General features: G+C 41.9%; 1 protein-coding gene and 1 non-coding gene across 2 annotated transcripts; both read left to right on the top strand.

The window, feature by feature from the left end:
• The first annotated feature begins 445 nt into the window (after positions 1 to 445).
• Positions 446 to 12,974, top strand: C1H21orf62 (chromosome 1 C21orf62 homolog). Its single transcript, XM_026856070.1, has 2 exons — positions 446 to 547; positions 12,233 to 12,974. Exon 2 carries the CDS (start codon positions 12,303 to 12,305, stop codon positions 12,972 to 12,974), a length of 672 nt encoding a protein of 223 aa, XP_026711871.1. The 5' UTR covers positions 446 to 547; positions 12,233 to 12,302.
• Positions 12,975 to 14,653: 1,679 nt separating this feature from the next.
• LOC113486941 lies at positions 14,654 to 14,815 on the top strand. Its single transcript, XR_003399680.1, has one exon. It is a non-coding gene; the product is annotated as a U1 spliceosomal RNA (small nuclear RNA).
• Positions 14,816 to 17,350: the final 2,535 nt, after the last annotated feature.

Consider the following 17,350-nt stretch of genomic DNA (forward strand, 5'->3'; position numbering starts at 1 on the left):
AGAAAGTGGGCAGAGCAGAATACGTCCCGTGGGGATGGTCAGGGGTGCTCCCCAGGTGGAGGGACAGTGCAGTGCTGGGAGGGGGCCACAGGACTGCGGAGGTCCTATCTCCCTCCCTGTGCACCAGGCTGGCCATCCCCCTGCGAACACGGGTCACCAGCTCCCTCTGCTCCGCTACACCCCAACTCCCCTCCTACAGCAAGCAGGGAGGCCGTCGGTCACCTCAGCATTTCCAGGTGAGCCCTTTGTGTACGACAGTACACCCGATGGCGTGGGAGCAGAGAAAGTAAAGACAGGTAGGGATCCTGCTGCGGTGGTGTTGATAGGGATAGACCTTGGACTGCCCTCCCGGTAGTCAAGGGAACGGCATGGGTTGCTGGCCCGTGGAAACATAAAAGAGCAGCGGCGAGTGGGAGAAGGAGGCACTGCTGCCTGCCCTGAAGGCTGACCCCACTCCCAGGCACAGCCGAGCATCCCCGGCTCGGCAAGCTCGGCCAAGCGGGAAGCCGGGTGGTGGTGAACCCATCCACCAGCATTCAGAGAAAGAGTAAGTCGCTGTCTTTGTTTCAGCTCTAAAAGGTGGGGGTGGTAAAAAAACAGAGGAACATTTAATAGCTTGTATTTTTGTGAACGAGGATGTTTCTCTTCCAGCACAATTATTTCATTGCCAGTAACTCTGTTCCTGGCAGGTATTTTTCTTTCAGATTTCTTGATTTGTAATCATGGTGAAATAACAGATTCTGAAAAGTTTGACTTTAATATGTTGCAATTGTTTATACGCTGTATGCCTTAGATAATAATTAATAGCTCTATGAATAATAACCACAAAGAACAGTGGAATGATTTTGCTCTGTTTTGCAAATACTTCTTTAGGCGAATCTTTAAAGGTGACAGAAGTGTTGGTGGAAATTACTCCAGCTGACAGGAGTTGAGTCATTTTATTAAGTTAAAGCTTCCTTGAGAAGAGCACTAGAAGAGGAGGATCAGGGAAAGAGCAGTTAGGACCTGTGTTTTATTCTGCCATTTAATTTACAAATCAAGCCAGTGATATCGTAAGGACAAAACAAAGTAACTAGACCATCTCTATACAGATACAGAGCCTCAATGGCAATGATAACATCCACTATCCAAGTGAACAAACCAGGAGCCGATATACCTGGCACCAGGACGCCCCATCCAGAGTTTCAGTCTCCTGCTGCTTAGTGACCATTCACATTTCATAACAGCTTTCTGTCATGCAGTCTTCTACTCTCACATATTTTTTCCTTAATTTAGGGTTTGAACAACAGAAAATAAAGTGTTAAAGTACACTTTTTATGCCATTTTCATTCATGAAGTAGGCATTATGTTTTGGCCTTGGCAAATCTTTAGTTTAGTGTAATACTTAACTTGAACTTTTGTCCAGGTCAGGTTAGAAAGGGCACTGGGAAATAATAGCAAAAAGTTGCAGTCCAGCTTTCTTTCCTAAAGATCACCCAGTGTAAATACCCTTGCTTCAGGGAGTAGTTGGCTTGACATTAAAAAAAGATAATTTTAGAAAGTGGTTTTAAAATTAATTTTAGTACCTCCAGTGTTGAAGTGCTCAGCTTGAGCTACCAAGGATAACTCTGTTTTTCAGACAATGCTGACTACCCATCCTTGGGACACCTGATTTCCCAGAAGGTGTCCCTTTCTGAGGGCAGATAAATAAACAGGGATTTGATTGTGCGTACCTTACAATTACAAAAGTACTTGTATGAAAATGTGATGCACTTGTGCATTCATGAGCATACAAATTCATGCTTTATGCATGCATATACACTTCTGGGGTTTTTTTAATACTTATACTTTAAATAACAGGAAGCATAACCCCCCCAACATGATAGCTTACACATGCAGTGCATTCAGAATCAGCACCAGTACTGAAGGAAATTTTATTTGCTAACGCTTATCTTTCACAAAAATAAATAAAATTAGGCAAAAGGCTGAATCCTTCAAGAAGCGAACAAATAAGTTATTGGAAAGTATTAATCTATAATTTAGAGGAGAAGTAAGATCTTTTCACAGTGTAACATATAACTGTGCACTCTGGGGTTTCTCTTTAACACAAAGCCAGGACATGACTTGGTATTCCTGACACCTTTTAGGTACAAGGCTCTCTCATAAGCATCAGGACGAGAGTTTAAGCCACTAGTGCTTCCGCTATTTGAAAGCTGCAGAAGGCACTGCGGAGAAATATCAAACAGTCAGCAGACTGGAATAGCTGCCTGGTTAGATAGAGACAGGAAGAAACTTATTTTTCTGTAATGCCTTCTGAGACTCTTAAAGCACTTTATAACCACTGAATAGAAAACTGGGATTTGTAGTCACAGGTTGCAGTAGCAGGCAGGATAGAGTCACACTGCCATGATGGCACTGCTAGAAATAAAATTCTGGTTTTTCATTTCATTAGATCAGATTTATACCACTTATTTCAATCTAGTTACATAGGCATAATGACAAATCCTTCCTACAGTGCTCAAGTGAGTAAGATATGTATGATCTGCTGCTACTTTGTAAAGCTGTGCAGAACAGTGCTCTCCTCCTGAGTTGGTAAGCCTTTATATCATTTTCTTCTCACTTTTCATTTATGTAAATGCTTATCCTGGTGCAATTCAAAGGTGAATACCCAGATCAGTGTGTGTCACCCTTCCTGCACATCTCCAAGCTGGAATAGCTCCAGGTCCATTCTGGCAAAGCAAATCCTGCCACTCATCTTGGTCCCCCACTCTTTATTAGGAAAAGTGCAGACTGCGTGTGTGAAGCAGGTCATGAAAATGAAGGCCTTACACATGCATCCTTTCTTCTCTCTCAGGGTGGGAAATAAGCAGGCTGTGGCCTGCCAAGGGTGACCTTCATCGCAGGAAAAAGGGAGGTATCACTATCCCAATTCTTTGGGAGGGTAAGACTTCCTCCTTACCCTTGAATTTTCTCCTGTTAACCTGCCTCCCTGCAGTTACCTGTCACAACCTCCTCGGCTGTTAACATTTGCCTCCAGTATGGACAGAAGCTTTGCATGGGATGGACAGGCTTGACGATTTGTAGAGGTGTGTTTAGATTAATCGTCTGTCCCAGAGTCTGTGTACACCTGAATACGAAAATACTCATACAGGAACATTTTCAAGGGTCTATGTGTACTTCAAGTTCAATGCAACAGAATTGCCTATTTTATCTTGCTTTTTTATCATTGCTGGAAGGAATTTGTTCTGCTACGCTTGACAGCACCACTGCTAGAGCACTGGCTGCTCAGGCTAATGACAGCAGCCCCGGCTTTTGCTGCACAAGCAAATGCAAATACAGGTTTCAGGGTTGCACAGATCACACTGCAGTCTGGAAGTCTGTAGAATGTCAGCTTTTATCACAAACTTATTTTCCTACATTTATCTGTGGAGTAACTAAATAAATACGGTAATTGTTTAAACAAAAAGACGGAAAACAAAATACTCTCTCTGACATCAGCGCACTCAGGGAACTCCTAAAACTTTCACAGACTAAAATGGTCAAACCCAGCATTTTGTTTCCCTTAACACCTAAGGCTCCCTAGGGCTTCCCGGTTAAATAATGTATCTATTCTGCACTAAAGACTCAGGCTGAATTTACTAAGGGACTGACTCTTTGCATTTTACATAACCCTTTACATTCTCCTGTAATCTTGTAGTTTAACACCTGGAAAAAAAAAAAAAAATCTGTTTACTCTTTCAAATGCCAAAGAAATTGCACTTCAAAAACCTCCAGTTAGTCACTATGGGAACACTGCACAGCCACCCAACAGTAGCCCTGTGCAGTCTTTAAAAAAACCTCTTTCACAAAAATTTTACAGGTTATATCAGTATTAAATATCACCAAAAGAGTACACATATGAAGGCAAGCCTGGAGTGTGCTTTGCTCCTTAGCGTAAGGGGAGCTTGTCTGCACTCCTCTTCCCCTTGGCTCTCTTTCTGAGGTTTCTGCATGGCAGGCGAGTTATGCACCATCCCCAGTAAGATCAGCCCAGTTAACTTGCTGTACCTACCTCCTTGCTGCCACCTTCACCGTGAAATGCAGTGTATTTTTTTACACATCCCTCGCATACCTGCCCGCAAACAGGAAAAGAAAGAGGCAGTCTTCATAGTTCTAAATGCTTTTAGTGTTGTCCAGCCTTTCACGTTATTTTGATCTAAATTGGGTGGGTTTGGTATTCATCCTGTGTACATTACTCAAGCTGCACAAGATTATATGGATTTAAGCTCTTCTTTGCTTAATACAGCACTTTCACATAGGCACATGTTAACACAAGTGATCAATGAGGGGTTTTAATTAGGTTTTTTTCTGAATAGAAAATGGAAGAAAGCACCCTGTGAAGAAATTAATTGTATAGGCTTGGGACTTCCATTGAATAGGATTAACTTTCCTTGAGACAGTAGCATTCTCACACAACAGTCAAAGGCTTTTTATTGCTTTTTTGCAGTTTTCTTAATAAACAGATCTGCAATTAGAAAAAAAAAAAAAAAAAAGTGGAATGATCAAAGCAAATTCGGAAACCTAAAATGACACTATCACTAAATAAGCATTGAAAATCTCCTTTAGCTCTCAAAACCTGAGAAGAAAAAGGAGTGGGGATGGAATCTTGTGCTAGAAAACTTTTGGGATAACATGTAATAAAACAGTGTTTTCAGTGCTGGAAAGAGATAACACATCTAAAAACATGCATGGCTGAAGCAATCAAACTGGAATCATTTTATGCTGGTATCTATGTCTAATCCAATCTTCACGTGAAAGGTCCCCCACTCAGAACAAAAATGAAGAAATCATTTGCTGGATTTAGATCACTTAAAATTATTTAATCAGAAGCTGGTTACTGCTACCAGAAGCAAGTAAAATTTCCTAAAATCATTAGGATTTTTGTTTGCTGCTAAGCAGAGAATGCAGCCTCTCTTCTCCCTTTGCTACCATAAAGACCCCATCTCTGAAGCAGTTGGCTGCCTTCCCCTTCTCCAGGCCAGCACTGCAGGCTGGAGGGACTTTGGGGCATACTGGGATCTAGTTTTTCTCCATTTTTTGCATGCAAGGAACAATTTATTACTGAACAACAAATATTGGACTGGATATAAACCACACAAATCAGGAGCCAAAGCAGAAACAGAATGGGTGGCTCTTCTGGAGAAGAGTTATTTCTTTTACTTTCTGTCAAGACATGCTTGTAAAGCTCGCAAAAACCTTGCCCCAGGATCTCAGTTTTGTACTCTTTCTGTATGTTCTGTGCTATTAAAAAGCTTCCTGATTGTTGAGGAAGGCTTCCTACTCCTTATTTCTCCTTCACTCCTCCATTCCATTTCTGGGCTGCACTTGCCTCTCCTCCACCCAGCCCCTTATCACCACTTTCTTCCTTCATCTCTTTACAGCTGCCTCCTTCACCCACAGCTACCTCCTTGTTCCACCATACAGGCTGCAGTGGTTTTCTCCTCATCCACCTGCATCTGCTCAGTCTGTGCTCTGGGGTTTTGGTGTTGTGTCCAGGTACTACTAGACATGCTTTACTATAGACTTACTTAGTTGTTACAGAATTGCTCTTGGTGCTTGGTGCTCTGTTCTCCAAGTATTCAGCTAAATAGACCTGGTTATAACAAAAAGTCCTCCAATTTGGGGTGATGCAAGAGCTTCCTCTCAATGCCAAAGAAGACTTTTCTAAAGGAGTCTATGAGGAAAACTGGATGGTAGCTTTGGACTTCAGGAAGCTTAAACCAGATGAAAATCAAGATTATACCAATCACCAAAGCCTTCTTGATGATTAACGTCTTCAGGCCAATTAAGAATCTCTTGAGCTTGACCATATCCCCCTTCCACCTACCCATTTTCCAGAAAGCCCTTGCAGTGGCAGTTTCTATCAGTACTCTTTTTCTAATTGCTGAATCTTTGCCTTCTGTTACCTAAACTGAGGTATCTCTTCGATTCATAGAAACCAAAATCCACACTTCAGAACCTTTCTGATGTGTTTTAATACTGTAATTGGAAGGTAACCACTGGGTAAACTCTGTCAGCTGTTTGGAGGAGAACTGGATCAGCTATCAGTAATTCCCACGGCGTAGTGGTACTCTACCACTGCTTAGTGAAGTTGGGTGACTGCTTACCCAGGCATAAGAAAAAGCAGGCATAAGAAAAGACCTCTGGGGCAATACAGTCTAATTACTATTCAAGACACTGAGCCATTCTCATACACTGATTTAATTTTTCACTTCATTCTCAAACACTAAATGCTTACCACATTGTGACTCTGGACAGCGAGGTGATGTGGGGAGTATGACTCAGCAGCTATTTTTCTACTAGTTTTACTTGCCTCATGTTTTTTCCACTTCTAATTGTACTTCCAAACCAGACTATGTAAAGATGGAAGGGGAAGGAAAGCAGGCTTTACCTCCAATTTACCTATGCAGTGGGTGGATTTGTTGAAGGTTGTAGCTTCAGTAACAAAACCTGACCAGTAACTGATAAAAGGAAACGTTGCAATCACAGTGCATAATTTCAAAACATTGTTTAATTGTTAGCTGACTGTAAGAGACCAACTTAGAAAAAGTATCAGTGCAGTTGGGTGAAGGGCATGCAATTATATCCCACCTATGCCTCATTTGAAACATAGCTGTTTGGGATGTTGTTAGAAATGATACCACCATGAAGAAATCATGTTAGAATAAACCATCATCTGGTTGGACAAATTATTTCTTTGCTGCATTGGACAAAGAGATGAACCCAAGGTGGTATTACTTTTGCTGGAAGTCATCTTCCAGACTGGTAGAGCTCCAGATTCTTTTACTCAAAAACTTAAACCAGCAACAAGACAAGACTCCAATAGCACATACCACATTTAGGCTACAGAGCCATTTTGTGGTTTAATCAAAATGTATTTATCAATCAGTTCACTGCTTCAAGTTCAATCACTTCTGGTATGAAAATGTGTTACCATTTTTATTACTCCTGCTGCTTTCAAGGACTGATGAACATTGGCTATAAGGTTGGACAAGAATGACTGTCTAAAATAGCTGAATTGAACAACTATATGGAAATAAAATGCAGACCAGCTCCTTTTTACCTTGAGCTTCTGTAGACAAAGGAGTTATTCTTCGCACCAGAACAGATGCATAAAAGCAGGTAGGTTTTGGTTACCCATCTGTGAGAGAAGAGCATGCAGATAATTTGCCAAGTTCAAATCTGAAATACCATTCTTGTTTCCTGAGTTCAGCAACCTTCTAATATAAACTGTAAAGCTAAAAAATGCTCATACAATTTTTACAGGACTGCTACATCTGCTATGTTATGTTATGCAGGGAAATGTCAAATGGCTTATGGAAACAAGTTGTAAAATCCACTGTGTCAGGTGGATGAGTAAATAGCTATAGATTTTAAAAGTTTTAAGTAGAAACAACACCCACAGGTGTTTTCTCCCCATCTGTATGATAAGGCTCCTTTTGCCAAAGTTAATAGCATAGTAGAAGAATAAGATATAACTGAGTCTGTTGAGTTGTTTTATCACTGAAATGCTGTCTCCTAGCCATAATCAAGGAAGAAGGCTTCACAGCTAGTTGAACACATGCATATTAAATACAGACTATGAGACTGTTGCTTAGTCTCTGAATATGTACTGATTATATTGGAAGTCTAGCTAAGCTTGATTTGAAAATTAGGGAAGAGAAGAAGCATACCCACCAATTTTCCCTAGAAAATTTTGTGGAAATTCTTGACATTTAGCATGATCTAATGCATTCTTTGGGTTTCTATAGGTTACATCCAAAAATATTTTAGTGAGGTCAATGGATCAATTATCTTTCTTAAGGGGACTGGATAATCCCCAGACAGAGAGCATGGTGGAAATATGTATCCCACAGCCCAGATTCTCCAGTTTTCTGAAGATACTCCATCATTTTTTGTAAATTTGGAGATGATGGAGAACACAGACCCACAACAGGCAAGAAATCACCCCAAATTTCCTTCAGCGTAATGGCAATATTACAACAAAGGGTTTTTGTGTATCTCCAAGAGCCTTACTAAAGGCATCTTTGCATTACAAGCAATCCAAAATACAAGTAATTTCTGCAAAGGAGGAAGATTTTTGAAAATAACTGTTAGCTTTTGCAACTTCCAAAGTACTTCCTGAGAGACAAACAGTTTAATCTTTGTGTAGCTCACCATGACATCAACACACCAAACTAAAAAAAGAAACCAAACCCAAACATTAACAATTCTGTGTTTCAGTCCTTTCAATTATTAAACTCAGACTACCTCAACTATTTTGCTTCATAATAACAAGACGTCATCCTGCAGGTACATACATTCAGGCCCTGGCCCTGTTTTTCAGACCTATGCTCTTTGATTCTCCTTTTACCCACATCTTCTACCCTGGAAAAGTCCTGTTCCTCAACTGTCATGTCTGTGACTTCACTTTTTTTTTTTTTTTCTTTTATCTTCCTTACTGAAACTCAGACTCTTCTGAGCCACTCCTAGAGAAGACAAGCTAAAGACCTCTCCCCAGACTTTTAGTGAAAAGAACCTTCTGCTAAGTTGTGACCTCTTCCCTCCTAACAGTGCCTTGACAGCAGTAATAATTCAAAAAGATGCAACTCAGAGCCATCGAGCTAGTGCAGTTAAGTTTTATCTATGCTTTATCTCGCTTCTTCCTTGCAAGGCAGCTCCCCCACCTCTAAAAATTAAAGCCAACCATTTCCCAAGTCTTAAACAGTGCAGGCAGCAAAGTAATTTGATTCAGAGCCATATAATGCACATTTTTTTGTAGATAATTGGTAGATTAAGTAAAGGTGCATTGCAGGTGGCTTTGACACTTCACAGACAGACATTGCAACATATATTTCACTGCTTGAATATCACTCACCAAAACCACACAGAAACTAAATACCAAGAACTGAATTGACGGGAATGTTTCTGCATTGTAGGGAGCAGGAGAGGATAGCAAGTATTTCTGGAGATAACATTTCCTGGAATGCCAAGATTTAGAATTTTGTTTGGATTTTGATGGACAGAGCCCAAATGCTATCAGCTCAGCTAAACTTGAATTTCCTTTGGTTGGCTGCAAGACAGTAGAAAACTAAAGGTTCTCCACTCTACAGGTACTGGAGAAAAAAAAAAAAAAAGAGTTAAAACTAAGGAGGATGCATCAAAGTATATCTAATGTTTTATGACTATGAAGTCCTCAGATGTTATGTGGAAAAAGCAGTATCACCCCTTTTGATGCAGGTGGGAGTTTGAAATGCAGAAGTGCTGAGTCTTCAATTAAAATCTCTTTTACTTAGTTCAAACTCACACTGTTAACATTGTCTAGGAATTCTTGCAAATATTACCTCTAAAACAGACAAATACAAATAATTTCACTGAGTTGTGAAACAGTGGTGATATTACAGATTTCTGATTTATCACAACTGTTAGCCACAGTTAAGGGTTGAGAAAATAAGCACAGTGTGGAGATTTAGTAATAGCATTTTCTTTGTGATGCATGAATAGATGCTTAGATACTGGAGACCAAATTAATTTAGCAGTAATGATACCAGGATGGCTACCGCTTGGATGCGTCTGACCTCTGACGTTAAACATTAGCTAATAGTTGGACTGGTATTTCTGGTATGTTCCACAACATGGATTAAATATTTGATTTAAGCATTAAAATGTCTGTATCCTTCACTTAAGAAAACAACATACTAAATTTAGGGAGTACATACAGAATTAAATCATGTTTGAGTCAGTCCACATACATTTACACTATATATACCTTATCTAAGAATAGCCATAATCTGTCAGACCAAATATCCATCTAGTCAAGTAGCCATCTTCATGTACAGCCATAAGAAGGTGAGTAGGAGAGATTTCAAAGAGGACAAAAACATGTGATACTTACATGTGATGTTGTCTTTGCCTCCAGTTATTTTCAGCACGGGGCCTTCTGTAGCCAGATGTGGTGCCTGTGTACATGATAACTGCAGTGGACTTCTCCTCACTGAACTTATCCAGTCCTGCCTTGAATTTGTAAAAAAATTTTGTGCCCCCAGCATCCTTTGCTAAGGATCAACAAGTCAACTATGACTCTACTGGTTTTATTTGAGATGTCTTACTCTTGTTCTTGGAAGAAGTAGTGAAACACTGATCTTTACCCACCCATCTCCATGTTATTTGTGCTGTTATATGTCACCACCATGTCCTGCCTCAACCACCTATTTTCCCACCTAGAGTCCTACTTTACCTAGTCCCATCTTACTTAAAGGGAAGTCCTTCCATATCTCATCACTCTTGTTACTCTTCTCTGAACTCCAGTCTTTTCTGAAATGATGGGATCTGAACTGCACATAACAGGCAAATGTCAGCAAACAAAGTTATTTATGCAGTAGCTCAACAGCACTGTTTCTTTTTTTCCATAGTTTTCCTATTACATCTTAACAATTTAATTACTTTTTGACGGCTGTGAAGCAATTAGCTGATATTTTCATGGAACTGTCTATCACAAACTAAAGATTTAATTCCTGGAAAGGATCTGCTGGTAATGTCTGGCCCAGAGTCCACCATTCTTAGGTGCAGATTTTTGCCCCATGTGCACCTAACCTTCCCTTTTCTTGCTTTTCCTGTGGATGGCAAAGACCTGGTCATTTACGAACTACCACAGTTTCCACAGATTAACTATTGGAAACCAAACTTCAAAGAAAGAAAGGTGGAGTAGACGACTATATCCTCTATAAGTGAGAAATGTGGAAAGTAGGACACAAATTCTGTCAAGATGCGGTTTTGTAGGTTTTTAAATATTAGTCAAAGAACTCTCTCACTTGAATTTTCAGCAAGAATTTAGCTTGGTAAACTACCATGCATATGATAGTGCTAATGACCAAGTAAACTTTAGTGTGCTCCTAAAGACATTTTCTTTTAATTGTCTGTTAAATGACCATGAAGTTTATAGCGGAAGATTCCACTCTCTAATGAAGGAAGACTGAGTAAGAGACAAAACCAATTTGTGTTTTTATTATAAATACTATTATTTTTCACATTTATCTGGTATGTTTTTCCAAAAATGTAGGTGGAGTGCCATGTTTTGTGAGGTGCTGGAGACATGCATTCTGGACATGGGTCAGTCTTTCCACATGCTAATTCTGGATCAAATTCTGCCCAGTGCATGCTCTACTGCTGCATTCACTAGGACTTGCCACCTTTAGTCAAAATTTGGCTCTAATGTCTCTTGGTGCTTCAAAACAATTACAGTCAAATCAGACAAACTTTTCAACATTTTATAATTTGTGTTGAGAAATGGCATTCTGCATTCTTGCTTGTACCATCATCTAATAATATGCCAGGAGTATCCAGATGCTCCTGGTAAGATTCAACCCTGTTCTGAAAACCAAAAGGCCTGTAGCTGAGAATTCAAAAGTCCCCACCAAATGCTCCCAACCATCTGAGGCTGGGATGGAAACTTGCTCCATTGTCATAAGCATGCATGGAAGATGCTACTTTGCTTTGTCAGGGTAAATGAAGGGGGGAAAAGCAACCAAGAAAGTCACGATCTATCCTAGTCTAGTTGCTGTGCAGAGACACAGTGAGAGATGGTCCTTGATACTCAAAACTTACAGGCTAAGGCTGGAGCACACGTAGCTTCATATGGATCAAAAGCAGGTTTTATCAGCATAACAGATAGCTCAGAAGGACGTGTGGTGCCTCCAGCAGTGCTTCCACCCTTAACCACCCTATTTTTCTTTCTTTCTGCCCAGTATATCCCACATTCAGTTTGAAGGGTAAGTTATCACAACCCTTACTTAGCAATTCAGGTGTAAAACAAACCCCTTGTCCTTAGGTCTTCTCAGACTGCCTCTCTTGGTGAAGTGGAGCATGGGGTCATTTGTCACATCTATCTGTTGGGAAGTGGACAAAGAGAAGGCAGAAAGGAGAAACGAGCAGGAGGAATCCTGCCTTCACCTTCACACCAGGCAGGCTGAGGAGCTGCCTGGATAGAGAAGTGGGCATCCAAGCTGTCCCATAAGCAAATGAAACCATTTAGAGCAAAAGAGGAGTAAAAGAATAATCCCAAATATGAGTCACAATTCATTTTCTGAATCAGTGTAGCTGCACTTCCCCTCTAACGCAGGGCAACCTGCAAAACTGCAATATGGTTCTGACTAGATGAGACAGATGAGTGGGAAAAGTGAAGTAATAATAACCATTGAGTGGTGTTTAGTATAATAAAGAAATTGTTTCTCCTCAGCAGGTAAAGCCAAGTGCTATAATTCACTGAGTAGAAGGAGGAGACACCTGGCAGCTTGGCACCACTACTAATGAAGCCAATAGCCTTCTCTGCTTTCACCTTTTGGCTGGCTCTCATTCTGGCTGGCTTCCTTAGCATATGCATCACTGGCAGTTTTGTGAGAAGTCAGAAGAACCATACGCTAATTTTCACCAAGGAAAACACAATTCGCAATTGCAGCTGCTTGGTGGATATCCGTGATTGTGATTACTGCCTAGCAAACCTGATGTGCAATTGCAAAACTGTGCTGCCTTCTACCATGGAAAAAACTACCTACAAAAGCCACCTGACCATTTGGTTCACAGATGCCTCTGTGCTGGGAATGCTCCTCAACTTCACAAGGGTGTGGGATTTGAAGCTGTCCTTCTGTGGCACCACTCCTCTCCCAACAGAATACTTGGCCATTTGGGGACTGCGAAAGCTCCGGGTAAACAAGGTCAAGGGACTATTTGCAGAGCAGAGCGTAACCATCCACAGCAGCAACAACAATGAAAAAGACTCACTTGCAGTGCACAACAAAGACAGGCAAATGTTTGTATATATTTCTTTTCTGGACACCTCGCTTTTCAATGGATATTCTTTGCTGAAGTCTTACAGTGTGGAAAACGTCTCTAGTATCACGGAGCACTTTCCCAGCCTGCTGTACTCTGATGTTTTCTCAACCTCAGATAACAGGAGCTATGTTGTAACATTCATTTACTGAGTTATTAAACATATTCAGTTGTCAGAGGCATGGCAAACTGCTAAGAGATAGATGAGAATTCCTTACATCCACTTGGTTTGGCCAGGAGGACTGTTACGGGATGGACAATTCTGACTGTGATAGCACTCTACAAGGATGTGTTTAAAGTAAGATAGACTTGTCAGACTAATTCAGTAAACACTTTCTTAAAGAACAAAGAAAATGTGGAGCAACTGCTTTAGAAAGCATCGATACGAAATCTTTTTATACACTAAGAATTGAAAGCTGCAGGTAAATTTTATTTTAAGGTTCTGCCTCAGACAGAAAAAGACATAACCATGTACCTCCAGTGGTAGAAAAACCTGAGCCTCCCAGAGAATCACCTGGATTAGATGGCAGCTTGGGAGGTCTCCAGTCCAATCCCCGGCCCCAAAGCAGTGCCACCTCTGGGATCAGACCAGACAGCTCAGGGTTTTCTGCAGTCCAGTCCCGAAAACCCCTAAGGACAGAGCCTGCACCTCACTGGCCAACCTGCTCCACTGCCTGCCTGTCCTCATGGGGAAACTTTTCTCCATGTAGTAACCTCAGTCTTCCCTCCACCAAGCTGAGCAGGTGAGGAGGAGTTATGAGGACACCTATGCAAACACCACTGGCCTCAGTGGAAGGAAGGAGGAGGAACAGGGGGAAGGTACACCAGAGCAGAGATCTCCCCTGTATCCTGTGGTGAGATGGCAGGGCCACCCCCCTGCCACCCATGGAGGTGCTTAAAGTAGACTGCGACTCAGGGAAAAAGAAACCCCCACTGTTGTAGTTTGGCACTGGGAAGACCAACACCTGGTGGTGACCCATGCTGGAGCAGCATGTGAATGGCTGCATCCCATGGGAAGGACTCACACCAGAGAAAGTCCATGGAGGACTGTCTCCTATGAGTGCAGAGCCATGTGGAGCAGGGGAAAGAATGCAGAGGAGTGCTTTCCCCCGCCTTGGAGGAAGAAGCGGAGAACTGACTGCGCCCCCACATCCCCTGCCCCTGTGCTGCTGGGGAACAGGGGTAGAGATATTGGAACACAACTGAGCCCAGGAAGAAAGGAGGGGTGGAGGGGAAAGTGTTTTTAAGATGTGGCAATGCTTCTCACTGTCCCATTCTGTCTAGTAAGTGTTGCTGTTGTTAGTGTTTCGCATTAAAGTGACGCTCTTTTTTTTAATTCCCCATACAAATCTGTCTTTTGCTTGTGACCGTAATGGGTGAGCTACCCCTCTCTAGCCTTGTCTTGATTCCCAAACCTTTTGCTTTATTTTCTTCTTCCCATTCTTGAGGGGGAAGGGGTGAGTGAACAGCTCTGTGTGTTCAGTCACTCTCTGGGCCTAAACCACTACACAATACAAGGGGAATAATCCCTTCCCTCTGTCTACTGGCTGTGCCCCTGTTGATATAGCCTACTGCTGTCAGGTTCAAGGGGTGCAAGGTGGTCACAGGTTACTCACACTGTGAAAGCTGAGTTGTCCTTGCCCTCTGGTACTTGGTCAAAGCTGGGAACACTCTGCTCAGGCTGGGTGACACAGCCTCTTATGAAAGCAGGGACGGGCTGTGCGGGCAGCCTCCGACCTCAGTACACAACTGAAGGTGTGTTTAGGGGCTGACCAAGAAGCTGTGTTCTCTGCCAAGCCATGGCACACACCATGACAAAGCACTGGCCAAGAGGCCACCTGACAGGTGAGACACCACACTTACAAAGGTGTTTTTCCCAGGGAAAGGCCTGTCTCTTGCACATTGGGTGTGCCCATGCCTGCAGTTTCCCCAAATGCAAAGAACTTGACTTCCTCATTTGTGATAATGGCAAGCTCTGCTCGTGTAGTCCCCTGTGAGAAAGAAGAAAGACCCCATCCGATGACTCTCATCTGATAAGGCAGGTGAGGCTTCTGGCAGACATGTAGCAAACAATTTTGAGATGCGTTGTGGGAAACAGATTACCATCCCCTTAAAAGCATGTCAGGACTATTTATATAGCCCAAAGTCTGCTACTTGCCCATGTCTGCAGGATTTGCCTCCTATGAGATATAAATAAGGCTGGGATCCATCTATATAGTACAATAAAGGCTTTGAAATAACAAGTCCTAACAGTCATATATTGCCAGCAAAGAATTACATGAAACTACTGGGATAAAATACATGTACTGAGGGGAATGGCTATCAAGATTCTGATGAACCAATGAATTTGCTTCAGCAACTTTAAAGAAAGACTTTTTCTATAATTGTAATCAATGACGGAGTACTTTTGCTAGGAAGCAAAACTTAATTATTCAGAATACTTGAATACATGCACACCTTCCATTACTGTGAGCTTTCCCACTGAAATCAACAATGCGGTAACTATTAAATTAATGAGGTCTATTTGCAATTGCAAATTAACAGATTTAAGCACATGGGTATTTGAAGGCTGGGGATCGAACTCAATTTAACTCAACCAGAGAACTATTAAATCAGCTGTTGTAAAGATGTCATTTTCTTTGTCAGCACCCTGGCAAAAAACGTAAGCCTTCTCCCCAAATCACAGATATTTCTAGCAATACCTTTCACAATGGCCTCACAGGTTACAAAATGGTTAGGAGCTGGAGCTATGCTGCAGAGATTGGCGGGAGGAGGTGTTTTGAACACACTACATGCCTGGAATGTATTACAGACACAGGCAAATAATTCATATTGTCTGCCCAGGAATCCCATGCGCCAACTGTCTGTGCAAGACTATTAACTAGCTAGTCACTAATCCTGCACAGGAAAAAAAAAAAAAAAAAAAAAGAAAAAAAGAGCTGGCACACAGATAATATTGATTTTTAAATGTTACCGACCCTCTCTAAAATCTGGGAAAATCAAACCGAAGTGATCTTCAGCGAATTCACTGAGGCTCTGCTGCCCTCTAGTAACAAACGTGCTGAGTAACACTGTACTTCCACATTGCCGTGACAGCAGTGGTTGGCTGCTGTTACTGTTCAAAATTCACACATGCAGCAGTAACTGAGAACTGTCTGTATTCTGACCTTGTCGGGAAGAAACCATGAGATTAATAAATCCATGTGCTTTCTAACACTGCAAATTACAGTTTTGGTTACTTTTGCCACTGTAATGTTCTGAATAAGACTGGTGTAAAAGACTTTTATTTTTTTTTCCTGTATCCAAGTAAGCACTGCAGAGATTTTCCTGGAATTAGGAAAAAAGCCTCCTCTCAATTACATGCGCAGCAGAAGCCCACAGCACCAATATTGCAGTGATCTTTTCAGCTCCCCTGTTCATCTCCAGCAGATACCAAGAACCTGATTCTCCCGGTTTCAGTTTTATATGGCTTTGCCATATCAAAGTACTGCATTAGAAGCTTGCAGAATTTTTTCAGACTAATACATACAAAACATATTCCACATATGTTGTTTTATTAGTTTTATTGGTTCTTTTGTCTGCATGTAAACTACACAAAGCAGTACATTAAGCATCACTCTGCAGAAATAAGTATGTGATTTTGTGTGTTTTAAATCCCACTGTACAATATGCTTCACCCCACTCAACACCCTATGGTATTTGATTGTATGTTTATAGCAGTTAGTATTTATACACACAATGGTTTCATTCTCCATGTATCAGTTTCAACCTGTATGTATTTGCCAGTGACACATGCTTACTGGCTATGCCAATCAATGGAAACTGAGGTGGTATTTTTGCATGTCAGAAAAAAATTAAGTAGTAGCTGTAAATTTAGTTTTCCTTCCTACTAATAATTGGTAAGTCAATACATATTGAGAACAGCACTAAGGCAATGTGGTGCTTTCTATGGGAGATCTTGCTGTGCAGCCAGGCCCCCTACATCTCCTCCTGGGTAGACTCTCAGGGTGGCTAGCAAGGGGAGTGCAGCCTTCCTCATCTGGTGGGAAGGCAGAAAAGAAGCTCCTCCAGTTCCCAACACCTGTACTTGCAGAGACGATCTTCAGAAAGGCCAGTGATCTTTTGGCATCTGCCACCAAACCCACAGTTTTTATTTTAGTCAACACGGTGGCCACTGAGGCTGACTCAACTGACTTCTAAGAACGCCCCAGCCCAAGGGGACCTGTACACAAAACATGCTATTTACTTAGCACTAGTGCAGAAGATCTCCACATTATTTGCCCCCTTCCAAGCCAGAAGCCAAGATCTCCTCAAGGAGGGCTGGGGCTTTCCGGCAGAGGCCGTGCAGAGACCCGGCTGAGATGAGGGAGGCTGGGCGCCGCGTGGGTACTTGCACCCTCTCCGGATACCCGCTGCTGCCACAAGCTAGCTATGGAAAACAAGCCCCCGGGGATGGGGAGGCCGGTGCTGGGCGCCCCCCCTTACCCCGTGGGGGCACCCGCCACGTCCCCCCCATCGCCGCGGCGTC

This window comes from Athene cunicularia (genome assembly GCF_003259725.1).
Source record: "Athene cunicularia isolate RWA chromosome 1 unlocalized genomic scaffold, athCun1 chr1_part1, whole genome shotgun sequence".
Taxonomy (NCBI): domain Eukaryota; kingdom Metazoa; phylum Chordata; class Aves; order Strigiformes; family Strigidae; genus Athene; species Athene cunicularia.